The sequence below is a fragment of the Eubalaena glacialis genome, chromosome 4, assembly GCF_028564815.1.
Source record: "Eubalaena glacialis isolate mEubGla1 chromosome 4, mEubGla1.1.hap2.+ XY, whole genome shotgun sequence".
In the NCBI taxonomy this organism is placed as follows: Eukaryota; Metazoa; Chordata; class Mammalia; order Artiodactyla; family Balaenidae; genus Eubalaena; species Eubalaena glacialis.
The window spans coordinates 131,715,966-131,733,812 of NC_083719.1; the positions used below are offsets into that span (position 1 = coordinate 131,715,966).

The following is a 17,847-nucleotide window of genomic DNA, read 5'->3' on the forward strand; positions in this document are numbered from 1 at the left end:
GTTAGCTAGCAGCCACCATGAACCCCTATCATAGTTTCAGAAAATGAGAGGTTAAGTCTTACTCTAGGATCTTCCATGCAGGGTGCCTTTCTGCCTCCTGGTGAACCTGCTTGCTTGGCTTTCATTCCTCTGTGGCCCTGTTAATGCCTATCGAGTTACAAGCTGCATGAGGAGTTGGTCAGATAAGACCATCTCCCCTGGCCTTATGAGTTACTCATTTGACGGCAGCTGGTTGTTAGAGCAGTCTCATGTGGACTCCAGAGTCTATGCTGTTAACAGCTGCTCTGTCCTGCCTCTTAGCCCAACAGCCTAATTGGGGTGGGGTGGGGCGGGGAGGGGGGTGGGTAGCGTAGGGGTCACATCCCCTCTACATTTGCTGAAGGGGGAGGGAGTGAAATAGGGCACCAGTGAGCAAGGGCAGGGAGTCTCCTGGTGGGGCAGCTTGTCTCCATATCCATGGCGTCCCAGGGCTCTTCTCTTACCCAGTTGGGGTATAATAAGTAGCACTGAAGGGGCCTCCAAGGCTTGCCCAAACTCAGCAGCAGGGACAAATCAGCGGCTTTTGGGGAGCAAGGCCAATCTGGCTGAACTGGATTGGGGGAACTAGTCTTTACCCAAGAACTCCAATTCCCCATGTGCTTCTGGGACACTTGGCAAGTCTCTCCCATTTCTGCTGGAGTTTTCCCTGTTACTGAGTGTCCCCAGCCTGCAGGGCTGGAGCTGTTAGGACCCAGTCATTTGAGAGAGCAGGAAACTGAGGGTTAGTGAGGGTGCCCAACCTGTCACACTGGATAGATGGCTGGTTAGGACCTCTAGAGCCTGCCTGCCCCACGTCTTCCAGATGCAGCCAAAAGCCTTCCCTGGAGAAGTGCGATGAAGTTAAGTCGCTGGTGGAAGTGGGGCCCCGCTCCCAGATCCACTTCAACCCGAGCACCCCTCCTTTTCTCTTATGTATCCCAGCTCCATGTGAGAAGCCGTTCTTAAAAACGGGGACTTTCTGGGACTCTATTATAGGCACCATCAGTGGTTGTGGGGAGTGGTACCTGGAATGCTTGGGTCCCTGAGGCCCTGCCCTCCAGCCTGTGAGTGCGTGTAGTTGTGCACAGGGCATATTTTGTTGAGTGAGAAAATTGGCTTCCTGACCTGTGGGAAAAGCTCTGGATCACTAGGCAGAAACTCGATGTTCAGTGTCAGCTCCACAACAATTCACTGGTCACTTTGGGCACAGCCTGGTCCCTCCTGGGCCTCAGTTTTCCTGTCTGTACAGTGGCATGAGTTCTCAGGTCCCTTCCAGCCTCTTCACTCCAATAACAGGGATAATCCAAAGTAATTTCTTGGAGATTCAGAAGCCTCATGCAGCAGAGAACGCCTTAGACTTAGGACAGTAAAAATGAGTTTGCATTACTTCAGGTGTGGTGGGTGACCACAGGGACAAGGGAAAACCAGCTTTGATGTCAGCAGCCTCCCACAGAAGGACAGTGGAGTCAGTGGGGCAACAGAGCATTGCAGCCTGCCTGAGGACTGGCTCTGAAATCCAGGGCCCAGCTGCTGGGTGATGAGCCTGCTCCTCTGGCAGGGCTTAGGAGAGCGTGCAGGAGCCCACAAGCTGGATATGGCTTGAAGAAGGGTTTTGTTTTTCAACGTGAATTCATTAACAGTATTTAGAAAGCAGAAAATGTCCCTTCCATATCAAATTTATTTTTCTACCTTTCTTGAAAACTCGGAAGCTCTGGCAACATAAGCTTGTGTTCATGGGTGGCATTGCGACTGCGCTTGAGTGGGTGCTGCCCTCTTAGCTTGGTGTCTGTGCTTCCCAGCTTGCCATGCCAGCCAGCCAGCCAGCCTTGTGATTTATGGTGTAGCCCGGGGCCTGGCGGCTTAAGTCTGGGACCTCTGGGGAGTTCCTGTGCTGTTTTGTTTGCTGCACACTCTCTCTGTTCTGTTTTCCACAGCCGACGTCTGGTGTTTGGGTTGAAGCACACTGATTACAACTTGAAGGAGAACAGGGCATAGGTCTAGACTCCAAAGGGGTTGCAGTTGCCAGACTGCAGAGCTGTGCTGTTCAGACATAATGCAAAGGGGTAATTAACCTCTTTTCCCAGAAAAGAACGCTCTGGAAAGTCCTTCAAGAAGCACCCATCCCGAAGTAAATTTCTTATTTCAGCAAATATTTACTATGGGCCAGCCATGTACAGGCTGCAGTCCTGGGTTCCAGCGGCCAGTGAGAAACGCAGGAAAGATCCCTCCCCTTGTGGAGCTCCCAGTCGTCGTCCACACATCCAGCACGTTGCCGGCTGGTGAAGCCCAAGGTGGAGTCAGGCTGTACCTGGGTTTCAATCCATCTCTGCTACCTACTAGGCAGGTGGGCTCTCTGAGCCTCAATTTCCTCATCTGTAAACTGGGAGTCTTCATCATCTTACCTGCTTCCTAGCTCCTAGCGTGGTTGTGAAAAATAAATGAGCTACTGCATGTGAAGAAGAACTTTGGCATTTTGCATGGATAGTGTATGGACTCAGCAATTGATTAGTCTAGTGGGGTTGAGATGCACAAAGATGCAACCATTTCGGGGGCTAATGAGTACTCTGAAGATCCCACATGATAGACTGAATTAGAACTTGATCCAGAGTTGCTAGTTGGGCAATTAGGGAAGGCCTTGGGAAGAATTTATGCTGAGATCTGTGTGTCACACAGAATACATACTGTGTGACCCTGGGCAAGTCTCTTCCGTCAGTTTCATTTTCCGAACAACTGGAATGTCTTTCTGAAACAATTATGTGAAATTACACATAGCAAGTTAAACCAGTTCTTGGCACTTAGTCAGTACCCAGTAAAAGGTGCTTATTACGATTACCATTCTAACTAGAACCAGATGTGCTCTTCGGAAAGGCTGGGTTAGGGAGCTGGTGCTCGGGGCCAGAGGCTTCACTGCCTGCTGATATATTTCAGCTGTGATGATGATTAGTTAATTAGCTTTGGGGTGGGACTTCAGGGACTGGTACCAGTAGTGGGAGTAACCACAGCCACCCCAGGACAGCAGAGTCCGTGTCTGGGCAGGGAGAGTCACTGCAGGCTATAGATAGTTGACTGGGGCCCGAGCCTGAGCTGGGCTGGGCCAGGTGGTATCATGTGACCAGAGCCCGCCGCCCCTGCCCCTCCTCCCAGGCCAAGGGGCGCAGACTCTTCAGAAGCTTCCTTTGAACGGAGCCTCAAGATGATCGGACCTTCCGAAGGTTTCTTCTCTCTGTCCACTCCTTTCCATAAGGGCACCCTTCAGCCCCCTCCTGTGTTTCATCTGCAGGTCTGGGGGAACTTGGGGTGGGAAGGCTGGATAGAGAGAGGCTTCTGAGAGGTGGTGGCAGCGGTAGGAATCAGTGAAGAAGGTGAAGATGGTTAACACAGCATTTTTTTTTTTTATTCTGTAGAAGGGTGTTCCTGCCGGGGGTGGGGGTGGCGTTGGGATCAGTGAGGATGGGATGAAAAGACCGGGGTCCCCAAGCTCCTCCTCTGTGACTCCACCACACCCCCAGGCTGGATGACAGCTGAAAATACATCAGGCTTTTCTGACTCTGTCCCCAGGCTGTCCTGGGAGGGACGGGCACAGGTGGGTGATGTAATCTAGACTCCTACTGGCCTCACTCCCTGCCCTTAAATGGTGTCTCTGCCTTCCACAGTGAGGGTCCTGGGCTGTAGCTCAGACAGTGGTGGGGGCAGAATCCATGTCAGCTGGGTGCTTACCCCCGCCCCTGACCCCCATCCTCACTGGGGCAGATGCTGAAGTGGAGGGACTGGGAAGCGGGCCTGGAAGCAATGCCTCTTTCCTCACGGGACTGGGGGGTGCCACATGTGGGGCTTCTTCCGGGCCTGCTTGGTGGCAATTTCCCTTGTCTCTCTCTGGGTGCAGGAGAGGGGATTGTCAGGTTGCCAGTGTCCAATCCTAGGAGTGTCGCTTGCCTTGCTCTGTGACCTTAGGTTTCCCTGCAGTGGGCCTTGGTTTTCTCCAGTGTGTAGAATGATACCCTGCAGCCCAGCCATTGAGGGCCTGCCCTGCTGGCCACGATGAGGAGGTAATTTGGACCGTCCTCCAAGTGGCTGAGAGCACAGGATTTAGAGTCCGATTGCTTAGCTTCAAATCCTGTTCTGTTCCTTGCTGGCTGTGATCTTGGTAAATAACCTTTCCACCATGTACCTTGGTTTTCTCATTTGTAAAATGAGACCAATTAGAGAAACTAACTCAGCATTAGAACAGTGCATGGCATCTAGTAAGTGATCCGTTAATATTATGACCACGGCTTGTTGCTGGCATCTCTTCTGCTTTCATGAGAAGTCTCATTGGTTGAGATCTTACCTTTTCTTCCCTCTACCTCTAGATGTGAATTCCCTTTGTTCAGTTGAGGAAGGTGAGGGAGGCCCCAGGAAGGGTGGTAGGTAGTGTCTCCAAGGTAATACAACTGGTGAGTATTGGAGTCTGGACTAGGACCCAAGACTGATTTCAGGTGATCAGTTGCCTCTGGAGTCAAGGCAGGGCTGGGGCGTGGGTTCCCCTGGGATCCAGCAGTGCCTAGGATACTTGTTTCTCTGCCGGGGGGAAGTCTCCGGCTGAGGATTGAGGCCATAGACTCAGGAACTAGCACTTGGAAAGCAAAGCTTCTTTTCTTCTCTAGTGTGAAATCCTAGAGGAGATGGGTGTGTGAACTCTCCGTTCACCGTTCATTAAACAAACGTCAGCCGTGTTGCCAGGCCCTGAGCTAGACTCTGGGATCACTGCTATGAAAGCACCCTGGTACCTGCTCTTAAGGGCTGGGGTGGGCTGAATGGTAGATAAGTAACCAGGCACCTAACACAACGCAGTGAGAGCGCAGAGCCAGGGCACTTCGCCTAGGATCTGGTTGGAATCCTCCAAGGAGGTCGACCTAATGGCCAGGTATATGGCAGCAGGTGGGTATGAACTCCAGTAATGCAGCCCCTAAGCCCCTACAAATTACCTTGTTCCCCAAGGTAGAAGTTCTTTGCGATCAGGGTAAATTCTATCTTTTTAGATACTTTTCTCATCTCTAGGAGATGATGCCAGCCCCACAATAAATATTTGGCCTTTGCCTCTTCTCCTGGCACTAAGGCCTGAAATCTAGTAGTTCCCTCTGGCCAGCCCCATCCTGCAGGCCTTCTCCCATCTTACCCGGCCCCATCTCACTTCACCTGCACTCATCCCTGTTTCATTTCCAGCTTTTCCTTTCCTCTTACCAGTTCTTTTTACCACAACCCAATGAGGTTGACTCACCCACGTGCCTTCTCCCCCTAAACCTCCCCTAGTTTCCCGCTCCTTAGACCTCCTAGATCTGGCCCTTCTAGGTAGCTTTTTTTCCAAAAGATCAGCAGCTTTAGGATCTTTCTGGAACAAGCAATATAGAAAATATAGTTGACCTTTGAACAACACAGGTTTGAACTGTGTGGGTCCACTTATATGTGTTTTTTTTCAATAGTAAAAGCAGCCCCACATGATGTGCGATTGGATTTTTCGACTATGTCGGGGGTGGGTGCCCCTAACCCCTGTGTTGTCACATTCCCCTGGTCAGCTTGGGATTGTGGGGGAGTAGGGAATCAGTGGGCTCTTTCAGTGGCAGTAGGGCGCTCCCATTAATTGGAGACTGAACTTTTAGTACTTTACCATGTCCCTTTGTGATCTTGGTGAACAGAATGTCAGGCAGGGTGATTACAGGATCTGATTCCTCCCAATTTTGAAGGAGTTTTTATTAGAGGAAATAGACAGTGACCTGAAAAACTTTGCCTTAAACCTTTTCCAGTAGTTTTCAGGAACACCTTGCCCTCTGACTGATCCCCCTTTCCAACTTTGTGTTGATGAAGTTGACGTTGCAGGCCTTTTGGCGTGCTCTCGTACTGGTAGCATGCAGGTGGTGCTGTTGGAGTGTGGAGGCTGGGTCCCTGGAGAAGTGACTGCTGCCACAGCTCGTGTGTAGCCGAGGGAGGTGATCGTCTCGTGGCTGCCCCTGCTGGTCCTAGTCAGGGAACTAGGTGGTATTAGCCTTCTCTGGGCCAAACCAGAATTAGCAAGAAAATCAGTGTGGAGTAAGTAGTTCCCTGGGCCTAAGGGCTTCATCCTCTTGGGACTGAGAGGGGTTTTCTGGTTCTCCACTGCCCAGCACTGGGAATGGGGGATGCTGTGGGTTGGGTTACAGAGCCCTAGCTCTCCTGTGGCATGTGGGGTGTCTTGAGGGGGCAGTAGTTCTGGTATGGGGTGGAAGCCAAGAATGCAGTGGCCTCACAGTTAGGAGTCAGGCAAGGACTCTCTCTACTCGTTAAGGGAACACGCGTCTGATCAAGGCGTAGAACATTCCTTTTGAGACCAGCCGGACAAATTTCTCTGCTCAGGGACTGGGGGCAGCTTCTGACCCCTGGCATGGCTGGCCAACAATGGAGGCAAAGTGACGGGTGAGCAGTGGGTGAGCAGAGCCCCAGGGTATGTATCTTTTCCCGTGGATCTCTGGGGGAAGAAGGGTTCAGAAACTCTTGGTCTTCAGAACCAAGTTGGAAAAATAAGTGTAGGTGTAGGAAGGATCAGACCTATTAGAGCCACTGCCTTAAAAAAATTTTTTTTTCTTTTTAAAAAGCCCCTGGACTTCTCTGGCAGTCCAGTGGTTAAAACTCCACACTTCCACTATAGGCGGTGTGGGTTTGATCCCTGGCTGGGGAACTAAGATCCTGCGTGCTATGCAGTGCAGCCAAAAAAAATTAAAAAATAAAAAATAAAAATCCCCGTCTGCCCTTGTTGAAACTACTGGAGAACCCCAAACAAAATTAAATCACTGTAAACATACTACTTAACTCCTGGTAATACTCGGTTATATCTCCTTCTAGGGTTTCTACTGTGTGTATGTGTACGTATACGTTTTTTATTTACTTTACAAAAATAGGGTTATAACTTTTCTCATTTATTGTGTTTATCTTTTCATATCAGTAGAGATCATTATCTTTTTATGACCATTCTAAAAGTTGTTGAACTTTTATTTAGCCAGTTCCCTGCTATTGGACATGTATTGTTTTCAGTTTTTTTGAAATTATGAATAGCCCTTTCAACATCTTTGCACATAACCCTAAACACTTGTCTAATTTGTATCATTAGGATAAATCCCTAAAGGTGGAACCATTGAGTCAAATGGGGGTCTCACTTTTTCTTTAGAAACTTGGAAGGCAGGCACATCTTCTCTGAATGGCTCACTCTTCTGTTGACCACAGGTCACTGAGGACAGGGCTGGCCCTGACATGTGGGGCTTAGAAGAGGTCCTTGGATTGCCCACTTAGGGTTTGTATCTTGCCTTCCTAAGTCTGCTCACACACAAACTTCTAGGATGTTAGAGCCAGAGAGGGTCTTTCAGATCCCTTTATGGAATCTGGGGCGATTCGGGAGCCCTGAATTACAGAGCAAACCCTGGCATGGACTCAGTTCCCTTTTTCACAAGAGGGTATAGAGCTGTGAGAGTCCTCCGAGTTGAGTTCTTGGGGTTTCGGCTGCTTGCTCCTTCCATGATCGCACTTTCCATGATTTCTTCAGAAAGAGGTGTTTGAGCATGTGTCCTTCCCATCCCCACCACGTCTTCCTCCTTTGGGAAGCTGCAGGTTGCTTGGTGGAGTTGGGTAGTGATGAGGTTGAGGAGCTGGCCGTGGGCCCCTCCCATGGGCTCTGCATAACTATCTCTCCCTTCTTGTTCCCACAGAACATGCTGCTCCGGCCAAGGTGGTGAGGGCAGCAGTTCCTAAACAGCGCAAAGGTAGCAAGGTAAGAAATAGGAGTTGGCAACCCAAGCAGGGACTACCTGGAGGTGGTAGCCTCTTTTCTGTTGTAGTGAGTGCTTCTGGGCTGCGAGGTACTTCTGGGTTCTCTCTGAATAGCAGGGGCACTTTTTCTGGGTCTCTACGTTGTGGATGGTCCTCGTGGACAGACTGATTTTGGCCTCTGATCTCTCGGTGGAGCTGTATTTTGGATGAGGGCCTGAATGGTGGAGGCAGGGTTACCCTGGAGCCCTCATAGAATGTGCCTTGCAGGTTGGTGACTTTGGAGATGCAATCAACTGGCCAACACCTGGAGAGATAGCCCACAAGAGTGTGCAGGTGAGTCTGTGGGGAGGGATGGGCAGGTTTGAATTCTGTCTACATATTCACATTTGGCCTCAAGCTTTCAGAGCCTCAGGTGTTACCTTTCTGTTTTTTTAAGAGGAGTGGTTGGTACAATATGGGCAACATTGAAATAGCTAAGAATCATTCTTTGCACCCTAGCTGTGTGTCAGGGACTGCCAAGTGCTGTTTTTTCATCATTTCATCTAACCCTCAGTGACTCCTAGATAGGTCCTTCAGTAATTCCCATTTTACAGATTAGGCCACTGAGGCTGGGAAAGGTTAATTACTAGCCCTTGATGGCCAGGTGGGGATTGGAAGTCAGGTGTGTTGTATTGTTCCAAAGCCTATGTTCTCCATCGCTGCACTTGGATTGCCTGTCAGTGGTCATTAGGCCAGGTACCCGCCTCCAGACCACAGGTCATGGGAAAGCTTATATAGCTTTCCTGAGCCCTAGCAGAAGATGGACTCCTGGTCAGTTCTCTCCTTCCCAGCACTTTCATTCTGGGCTGACAGCTAGGTCCCTCACCGGCTCTGGCCACTGGCCTTCAGTTCACAGACAGGGTTGGTGTGGACAGACCAGGGGCCAGCATCTCCTCCGTCCCACAGGTGACCTGAACTATGTGGTCCTGTTGTAGGGAGTAAAACAATTGTTTGTTGCAGGCTGCAGCCCCGGCCCTGGGGGTTGTCTCTGTCATTTAGACTTAAGGAAGCTGGAGAGACAGGTTGTCCTCTACCTCCTGCCTGTTTGACTACTCTTCCCAGCAAAAGCATCTCAGGCGTGAAAGTAGGACCTTAGAATACATCCAGCCCAACCTGCCGTCACATGCTCCAGCTCCTCAACCCCGTCCTTCCAGTGACAGGGAGCTCCCTTCTTTCCCATCCCAAGAGGCTCTCAGACTCACATCACCTCCCTGTTCCTCTGCTTCCCGCTGCAGCCACAGTCCCACAAGTCTCAGCCTGCCCGCAAGCTGCCACCCAAAAAGGACATGAAGGAACAGGAGAAAGGAGAGGGGAGTGATAGTAAGGAGAGCCCGAAAACCAAATCAGATGAATCGGGGGAGGAGAAGAATGGGGACGAGGACTACCAGCGAGGCGGGCAGAAGAAGAAAGGTGAGTGACTTGGAGCAGGGCTCGGGAGAAGGTGGTAGGGCAGAACCAGGAAATGTCAGAACGCCAGGGCTGCTGGAGCAATCTCAGGAGCCCCCCGCAAGAAGTCCTTGGGAGGCTGATGGGTGTAGGCCACTGGGTCAGCAAGCTTCACTCCACCTATCTGTCCATCAGTTCCTTTTCTTTAACAAGCATTTGGTAAGCCCTGTCCTCAGCCCTGGGGATCTAGCAGTGCAGAAGACGGGGGCGGGGGTCTCTGCCTCAGAGTGTTCTTTGTGTGTCTTGATGTATTGCTGTCCCGTGTTAGATTTCATTTAAAGACAGGAGTTCCCATTGCTCTGGCTGAAATGGCTAGAGTACAGGTTTGGCTGCTCTCATACATCTCCAAAGGAACAGTGGTTTAACCAGGATGGAAGGTTATTTCTCTCACCTGAGAGCTGGGTGGAAGTAGGCCAGGTGCAGCTCTTTGATTCCTTTGTCTTGCTGTGTGTTGGCTCTTCTCATTCCAGGTGACTCACTCCACCTAGCAGGATGGGGAAAGGGGGGTGTAGCTCCCTGCCTTTTAGGGACTCACCCTGGAATTGACTGCTTCCACTCAGCTCCCCTGGGCAGAATTTTGGCACGTGTCTAAGGGACCCTGAAGGTGCAGTCTTGATTCTGGGCTGCCATATGTCTGGTTCCAGAGGGGGTTCTCTTGACGGTGGAGAAATTGATATTGGGAGTCAACCAAGAGTGTCCATCACAGTGAAGTCCACCACCTTCTTATTTTAGAGATGAAAATGAGGTCCAGTGAGGGAAAGGAGTTTGCCCAAAGTCACCAGATGGTGATTCAGGCCTGAAACCCCAGACAGGGACAGAAGTGTTGGGGGTAGGGATGGCCAGGAGGAACCTCTCCTTCAAGCCTTTCTTGTACCCATGCTGTCCTCCAGGGAACAAACACAAGTGGGTTCCGTTGCAAATAGACATGAAGCCTGAAGTGCCCAGAGAGAAACTGGTCTCTCGCCCTACTCGCCCGCCGGAGCCACGACACACACCTGCCAACCGCGGGGAGATCAAAGGTATGCGCCTCCCACTATGGAGGGCCTGGGCATGGGGCTCCTCCTCAGGCCTGACCCGGTGCCCTCTCTCCCCATAGGGTCTGAGCCTGCCACCTACGTGCCCGTGCCCGTGGCCCCCCCCACCCCAGCCTGGCAAGCAGAGACCAAATCGGAGCCTGCCTGGCACGACCAGGATGAGACATCGAGTGTGAAGAGTGATGGGGCTGGTGGGGCGCGGGCTTCCTTCCGTGGCCGTGGACGGGGGCGTGGTCGCGGCCGGGGACGCGGCCGGGGTGGCACTCGAAGTACGTGAGGCCCCTTTGGGCTCCGGGATGTCCGAGGGAGTGCGGTGGGGGGCGGGCAGGGATCTCCTCTCCCTCATGACACCCGTTTCCCCGTTAGCCCATTTTGACTACCAGTTTGGCTACCGAAAGTTTGATGGTGCAGAGGGGCCGCGCACCCCCAAGTACATGAACAACATCACCTACTACTTTGACAATGTCAGCAGCACTGAGCTTTACAGCGTGGACCAGGAGCTGCTTAAAGACTACATCAAGCGCCAGATGTAAGTGGACAGGCGCCTTCCTCCTGGAGACATGGGTAGGATTGGGGGCTGCCCGAGGATGGTAGCCTGGTAGAGTAGGGCTGTGCAGGCCCCTCTGGTGCTAGCAGCAGTTGCTGCCTCTGGCTGGAGCTGAAAAAGGTAACTTGAGAGAACTATACTACTATTTAAAAAATTAATTAGTTAATTTTTTTAAAAGGAGAGAAAATGTCTAGATGCTACTCCGCTTTATCCCTTTATTTGTAATGGCAGCATTGTCAGAATGCTAGCATTATTGGTGAGGCTCAGTGCTCAGTGCTTTATAGGCATTCTCTTATTTAGTCCTATAGTTGTCTATTTAATTTTTATGAGCTGGGTTTTATCCCCTTTTTATTGATGAGCATACAGGCCCAGTAACTTGCCTAACTGGTAAGTGACAAGGCACAGATTTGAGTCCATTTCTGTCTGATTTGCAAAACCTTAGCTCCTAACCTCTCTAATATGTTGTTTCTCAGTCCAGTGGGGGAGCCATACAAGGAAATAGATCATTGCAGAAGAGTGTGATAAGTGGCTTAGGAGCAGAAGAGAAAGTGACCAACAGTATTGGGACTGGGTTTTACAGGAGGATGAGGAGCTTGTCAGGCATACAAAGAGGCTGAAGGGCAGAGAGCAGTTTGACCCAAGGTTAGGGAGCCATGAAAGGGTAACATCATCTCTTTTCAGCCTTTAGGACTGTAAGTACAGTAGGGATGGGGTTGGTCAGAGGCTGTGTGAGCTTCCTGGAGTGTACAGAACAAGGAAGGCATGTTCACAAATGATGAAGCAATCACACTTCTTCTCCCCTCCACCCAGTGAATACTACTTCAGCGTGGACAATTTAGAGCGAGACTTCTTCCTGCGACGGAAAATGGATGCTGACGGTTTCCTTCCCATCACACTTATTGCGTCCTTCCACCGAGTACAGGCCCTTACCACTGACATTTCACTCATTTTTGCGGTATGTCTCCCTCCCTGGGGCTGGGGTGCAGAGGAAAGAAAGGTCCTTACTTAAGGAGCTGGAATTTGGGCCAAGGCAGAAAACCCTGGAAAAGTCCCCATCTCATTACTTATGCTAAGATTCTAAGGCTTGGCCAGCCTCTCTGTCCCTCCCCCTTCCCCTTCTCTCTCTCTCTCTCTCTCTCTCTCTCTCTCTCTCTCTCTCTTTCTCTCTTTCTTCTCCCCCCACCCATCCCTTTATTATGGAAAATTTACAAAAGTAGACACAATGGTATAATGAGCCCATCACCCAGCCTCAGCATCTATCAGCTCATGACCAGTCTTATTCCATCTGTCTCCTCGTGTTTCCTTTCCCAAATTACTTGGAAGGAAATCTCCGGTAATCTGACATTTCATCCATGTTTCAGTATCTGTCTCTAAAAGATAAAGGCCTGTTTAAAAATAAAATCAGTATATCATTATTGCATGTAAAAATACTAACAGTTCTTTAATATCACCAAATATCTGGTCAGTTGCAAATTCACCCCACTTGTCAAAAATGTTTTGTTTTGGTAGTTGATGAGAATCAGGATCCAGATACGACCAATATATTGTCTTATTAAGTCTCCTCCTCTCCCTCTCTTTTTCCTTGCAGTTTATTTTTTGAATATGCTAGATTGTATATCTTGTAGAATTTTCCATAGGACAGAGTGGTATCATTTCACATGTTCTTCTGTACTCGAAACTTTTTTGTAAATTGGTTATTGAGCGGCCTGATGAGATTCAGGTTTTGGTTGTTTTTTTTTTTTCCCCCCCTCCTCGTCAAGAATACTTTATAGATAGTGATATATTCTCTCAGATGGCACTTAATGGTTCACTTGGTTCTCTTTTTTGCCATATAAGCTGCAAATCACTGCCTGTTACTTCATTAGGGACTACAAAATGTTTATATTCTATCAATCTGTCTTTATTTGTTAGCTGGAATACCTCTTTAAGGAGGTACTTTGCATTATCAAGTATTTGGTTACCAAGAAGTATATACTTTGTACAGGAAGGGCAGATAAGTGCTTGATCTTTTCCTTTGTTAACCAGTTTTCAGAATTATGAGCTGATCCCTAATAACCTTCAAAGGTGAACAGTGAGTTTTGAGTTTGTTTTTCTTGTATTAGTATCATTTAATATCATTACAAACTTGTAGATTCAAACATTTTGTTTATTTCAACTTATTGTAGTTATTATGCTGAATCAAATTGTTGCATCTTTGGCCAGTGGGACCCTGGTTCATCTTGTACATTTCCTGTCCCAGATCTGAAATTGGCCGTTTTTTTTAAGGAACTCTAGGTCCTCTATTTTGGGGAAGTGGTATTTTTGGTATTTAGATACCACAGTTTGAGTTGTAGCGGTGTTTATTGCTACTTGATGGTCATTGTTTCTAGAGGTTTTTGTTTGTTTGTTTTAATAAAATACATCATGAGGTTATACTGATATTTTCTATTAAAATTTCTATAGGGTCTGTACATAACCCCAAGTATCTTTTATTTGTAACTACTACTTTCTCCCATGCCAAAAATCCTAATTCCTAATAACATCAACATAACTATTCATTTGTTTTACTCTACAGTTTATATACATTATACTTATAGTACCTCTCCTACTTCTAAAAAGTTTTTTTTCCTATTTATACAGTCAGTGACTATTTTCAACTTGAAATAATTTTTGTGTGGTTGTTTCTTTAACTTAATATATATTAGTTTCATTAGTTTCGCTTTGCTTTCTTACCCCTAATTTCTTATTTGTTTTACATTTATAGAAAACATTTATGTGGTTCCAAAGTCAGATGGTATGTTCATAGAAGCCCAACTTAAAATTTTCTTACTTACACCTTTTTCCCTTTATTTTACTGCAAGCAACCTTTTTTGAATCTTTCCATTAAAAAAATTAAGTAATGCCTCTGTGTGTATTATATACTTCCCCGTTCTTAGATGAACGGTAACATATAACACATGTATTTCTCCACATTTTTTTTGCTTTCACTTAATATATCTGGGAGCTGACCGTGTAGTAGTAGTAGTAGTAGAAGAAAGGTACTACTCATTCTTATTTACAGGTGCATATATATATATATATATATATAATCTTTTCATGTTTTAGCCAGTATCTTTGGTGTAGATTTCTAGAAGTGGGATGGTTGAACTGAAAGGCAAATGCATATGTAATTTTGCTAGCTGTTACCTGATTCCCTTTCTAGTGGGTGTGCCTTTTGCATTCTCACCAGCAGTATATGAGAGTGCCTCTTCCCCAGCCTCACCAACAGAGTATGTTGTCACATGTTGAAATGTTTTCCTCTTCCATTTAAAAGATATTTATTTTTTATTTATTTTTTAATTTTAATTTTTTTAAAAATAAATTTATTTATTTCATTTTATTTATTTTTGGCTGCATTGGGTCTTTGTTGCTGTCGCGGCTTTCTCTAGTCGAGATGAGCGGGGGCTACTCTTAGTTGCCGTTGGCGGTGGCTTCTCTTGTTGTGGAGCATGGGATCTAGGCGCGCAGGCTCCAGCAGTTGTGGCTTGCGGGCTCTAGAGCGCAGGCTGAGTCGTTGTGGCGCACGGGCTTAGCTGCTCCGCGGCATGTGGGATCTTCCCGAACCAGGGCTCGAACCTGTGTCCCCTGCATTGGCAGGCGGATTCTTAACCACTGCACCACCAGGGAAGCCCCTAAAAGATTTTTAGAAGAAAACTCTTCTCCCCCCTCCATTTTTCACCCTTTTTCCCAGAGATAAACACCCGTAGCACTTTACCTGTGAATCCTAGAAAAATTTGTGTGCATTTGTATGTTTTTACTTAAAAATTCAAACACCAATGGGATCTTTTTTTTTTTTTTAAGTCTTTATTGAATTTGTTACAGTACTGCTTCTGTTTTATGTTTTGGTTTTTTGTCCTCAAGGCATGTGGGATCTTAGCTCCCCCACCAAGGATCAAACCCTCACCCCCTGCATTGGAAGGCGAAGTCTTTTTTTCGTTTTACTTACTTAATTAATTTATTTGGTGGCGCTGGGTCTTAGTTGCGGCAGGCAGGCTCCTTAGTTGAGGCAGACGGGCTCCTTGGTTGCGGCATGTGAACTCTTTAAGTTGCGACATGCATGTGGGATCTAGTTCCCCGACGAGGGATTGAACCCGGGCCCCCTGCATTGGGAACGTGGAGTCTTACCACAGCGCCACCAGGGAAGTCCCTGGAAGGTGAAGTCTTAACCACTGGACCGCCAGGGAAGTCCCCCAATGGGATCTTAAACTCACTGACCTACACCTGCTTTTTTGTGACTCTTACCACCTCAGCACATTTGAAGCTGATTTTTAAGCCTGAATGGTGTTCCATTGAATGGATGTGCCATAATTGGTTTAAATTGCTTATGTGGTGGCAAGCGTAGGTAGTTTCCAGTTTTTTCCTTTTACAGACAGTGTTGCTGTGAACGGCCTTGTATCCAGATCTTATACATGTTGTCACCTGTTTGTGCAAGTATTTCTCTGGGGCTGATTCCTGGAAGTAGAATGGCAGGGTCAAAGGGCAGGTGTGTTTTTCATGTTGGTACCCTCCTACAAGTTTGAACATCTCACTCGTCCGCTGGTCGTGGAAGATGGTACCAGTTTTCTTATACTCCTGCCAGCACTAAACTTATCCCTGAGCTCATGGGGCTCAGTCATCCACCAGCTTCCAGGATCTCAGTCTGTCCATGTCTTTCCTCTGCATCTTCTCCCTCTTTCTCCCCTGCAGGCCCTAAAGGACAGCAAGGTGGTGGAGATCGTTGATGAAAAAGTCCGCCGGAGGGAGGAGCCAGAGAAATGGCCTCTTCCTGGTCCCCCAATAGTGGATTATTCCCAGACTGATTTCTCCCAGCTTCTCAACTGCCCAGAGTTTGTCCCCCGCCAGCACTATCAGAAGGAGACAGGTCGGTACCCTGCTGGCATGTGGATGCCTCCCTGTTGCCCTTGTCCTCTGGCCATCAGGAGGAGGGCTGGAGGGATGAGGATCTCCCCTTTCCACCCTTTAGAGTCGGCGCCTGGCTCTCCCCGTGCTGTCACCCCAGTGCCAACTAAAACAGAGGAGGTCAGCAACCTAAAGACCCTGCCCAAGGGCCTGTCTGCCAGCCTCCCTGACCTGGATTCTGAGAACTGGATTGAAGTGAAGAAAAGACCTCGGCCCTCCCCAGCACGACCCAAGGTGGGTGAGGCCTGCCACCCACCCTAGGTTCTAGGGGCCTGGCCTGGAGTGTGGGGAGGGGTGTTGCAGAGGCACAGAGCTCTGGGCTTGTAGGGGCTGGCAGGCAAGCTGGGTGGCTCAGGGTTGTAATGCGAGCTGGAGGTCACCAGTGACTGCAGGAAGGCTGATATGGCCTGTGTCCATTTCCAGTGGCGATCACCCCTCAGGGCAACCTTAGCTCCGTGAGATCCTGAATGGCATTTTTCACAGGAGGAGATCATGCAGCCTCTGGCAGCAGTGTCTCATTAAGTATTAAGTGTTTCTTAATACTTGCCTGTTCTTTTTGTTTTTGGCCACTCCATGTGGCATGCGGGATCTTAGTTCCCCGACCAGGGATCGAACACATGCTCCCTGCAGTGGCAAAGCGGAGTCTTAACCACTGGGCTGCCAGGGAAGTCCCTTGGCTGTTCTTTTGGCCCCATCTAAATCCCTGGGGCTGCATTTTTAGTGCCTTCCCCCTGAATTTGTCCTCACTGTCCCATATATAAGCCCCTCAGACCTTCTGAAGAGGGAAGGGAGAGGGAGCAGACACACGGTCTGGATAGAGTCTAGACTAGAACACAGGTCTCCTGTCATTGCTGGCTGGTGACCTTGGGAAGCTTCTTTAATATCTCAAGGCTTCATTTTCTCCGTCTTCGGATGGAAGTAAGGAGGGATTAGACTGCTCTAGAAATAGTAAAGCAGTATATGAATAGCTCACATTTAGTCCCTGTTAGAGAAGTGTTTCAATCTCAAACTAAAATTACTGCCCCTTTTCCAGGGGCAGACTTTTGCTCCATTCACCTGCCCATTGCCATCCCTTTTTTGGAGACCTTCTTGGTCTGGGGCTTGTGAGGAGGCCTCAGAGGTGACCTTGGACTTTGGATTTATGGAATTCTGTGCTCCCTTTTCCATTTTGACCACCTCCCTCAACTCCTTCGTCCTCCCTTCCTGTTTATATCCCGACTTCCCAGTCTGTTCTGGCTGCAGTCTTCCAGAAAGTGTCAAGAGGTTAGGCTGGAGTCATGAGGGGAGGGTAGTAAGTGCACAAGGACCTGGCAGAGTTCAGTTCAGTCCTGCAGATTGCAAAGGCTTTGGAAAGGTGGAGCCACGCTTAGCCCGCATTCCAGAATTAGAGCCCCTACTCCCACCTGACCTATCGTGAACCTTCCAAAAGAGAATAGGGTTAGAGTTTATACAGAAAGCTCTTTGCACAGCAGGGAATTGACATTTAGATATATACTATGGGGTAGACAAATGCTTTACCTCCAAAATTTCAGGTAAATTCAGCCTATCAACACTCTGAAATACTTTGCTTTGGCTGAAAGCAGTCTTGTTTTCTCTTGCCTTTGGGACATGATGTGTTTTTGTTTGTTTTGTTTTTTGCCTCTCACCATCTTTGTCCCTGCCGTCATCTGGCTTACTTCTGCGCGTCCTTTCATGGTCACTTCTTCTGGGCAGCCTCCCCTGACTGTCCCCACTCCCACCCCCAGTTGGTTAAGTGCTCTCCCTATGCACTCCCACAAGACCTACTTACAGTCCTTACCGTAACACACTGCAGTTGGTTGGTTGGTTGACTTTTTCTCCCACTCAACTGAGAACTCCATAAATTCAAGGACCTGGTCTTGTTCATTATTCTGCTTTTAGGGTCTTCATGCAGGGCCTGGTACCAGTGGGTACTTGCCCATTTATCAAGTAGTTGAACATGTGCTGTTGCTAGATCCCAGTCTAAGTACTGAGGATATAATGGAAGGCAAGGCAGCTGTGGTTCTTGCCTGATGAAGCTTCCAGTTTATTGGGAGGTGTTGGGGATGGATAAATGGA

General features: G+C 48.5%; 1 protein-coding gene across 1 annotated transcript in view; it reads left to right on the top strand.

Annotated features, from left to right (window-relative positions):
• The window catches only part of LARP1 (La ribonucleoprotein 1, translational regulator), a 56,875-nt gene that overhangs the window by 25,573 nt on the left and 13,455 nt on the right, over positions 1–17,847 (top strand). Inside the window, exons 2-10 of the mRNA XM_061189908.1 lie at positions 7,728–7,789; positions 8,056–8,121; positions 9,063–9,237; positions 10,164–10,292; positions 10,370–10,576; positions 10,674–10,836; positions 11,665–11,809; positions 15,559–15,733; positions 15,836–16,005. Coding sequence (XP_061045891.1) covers positions 7,728–7,789; positions 8,056–8,121; positions 9,063–9,237; positions 10,164–10,292; positions 10,370–10,576; positions 10,674–10,836; positions 11,665–11,809; positions 15,559–15,733; positions 15,836–16,005 — 1,292 coding nt within the window. The remainder of the gene's footprint in view (positions 1–7,727; positions 7,790–8,055; positions 8,122–9,062; positions 9,238–10,163; positions 10,293–10,369; positions 10,577–10,673; positions 10,837–11,664; positions 11,810–15,558; positions 15,734–15,835; positions 16,006–17,847) is intronic.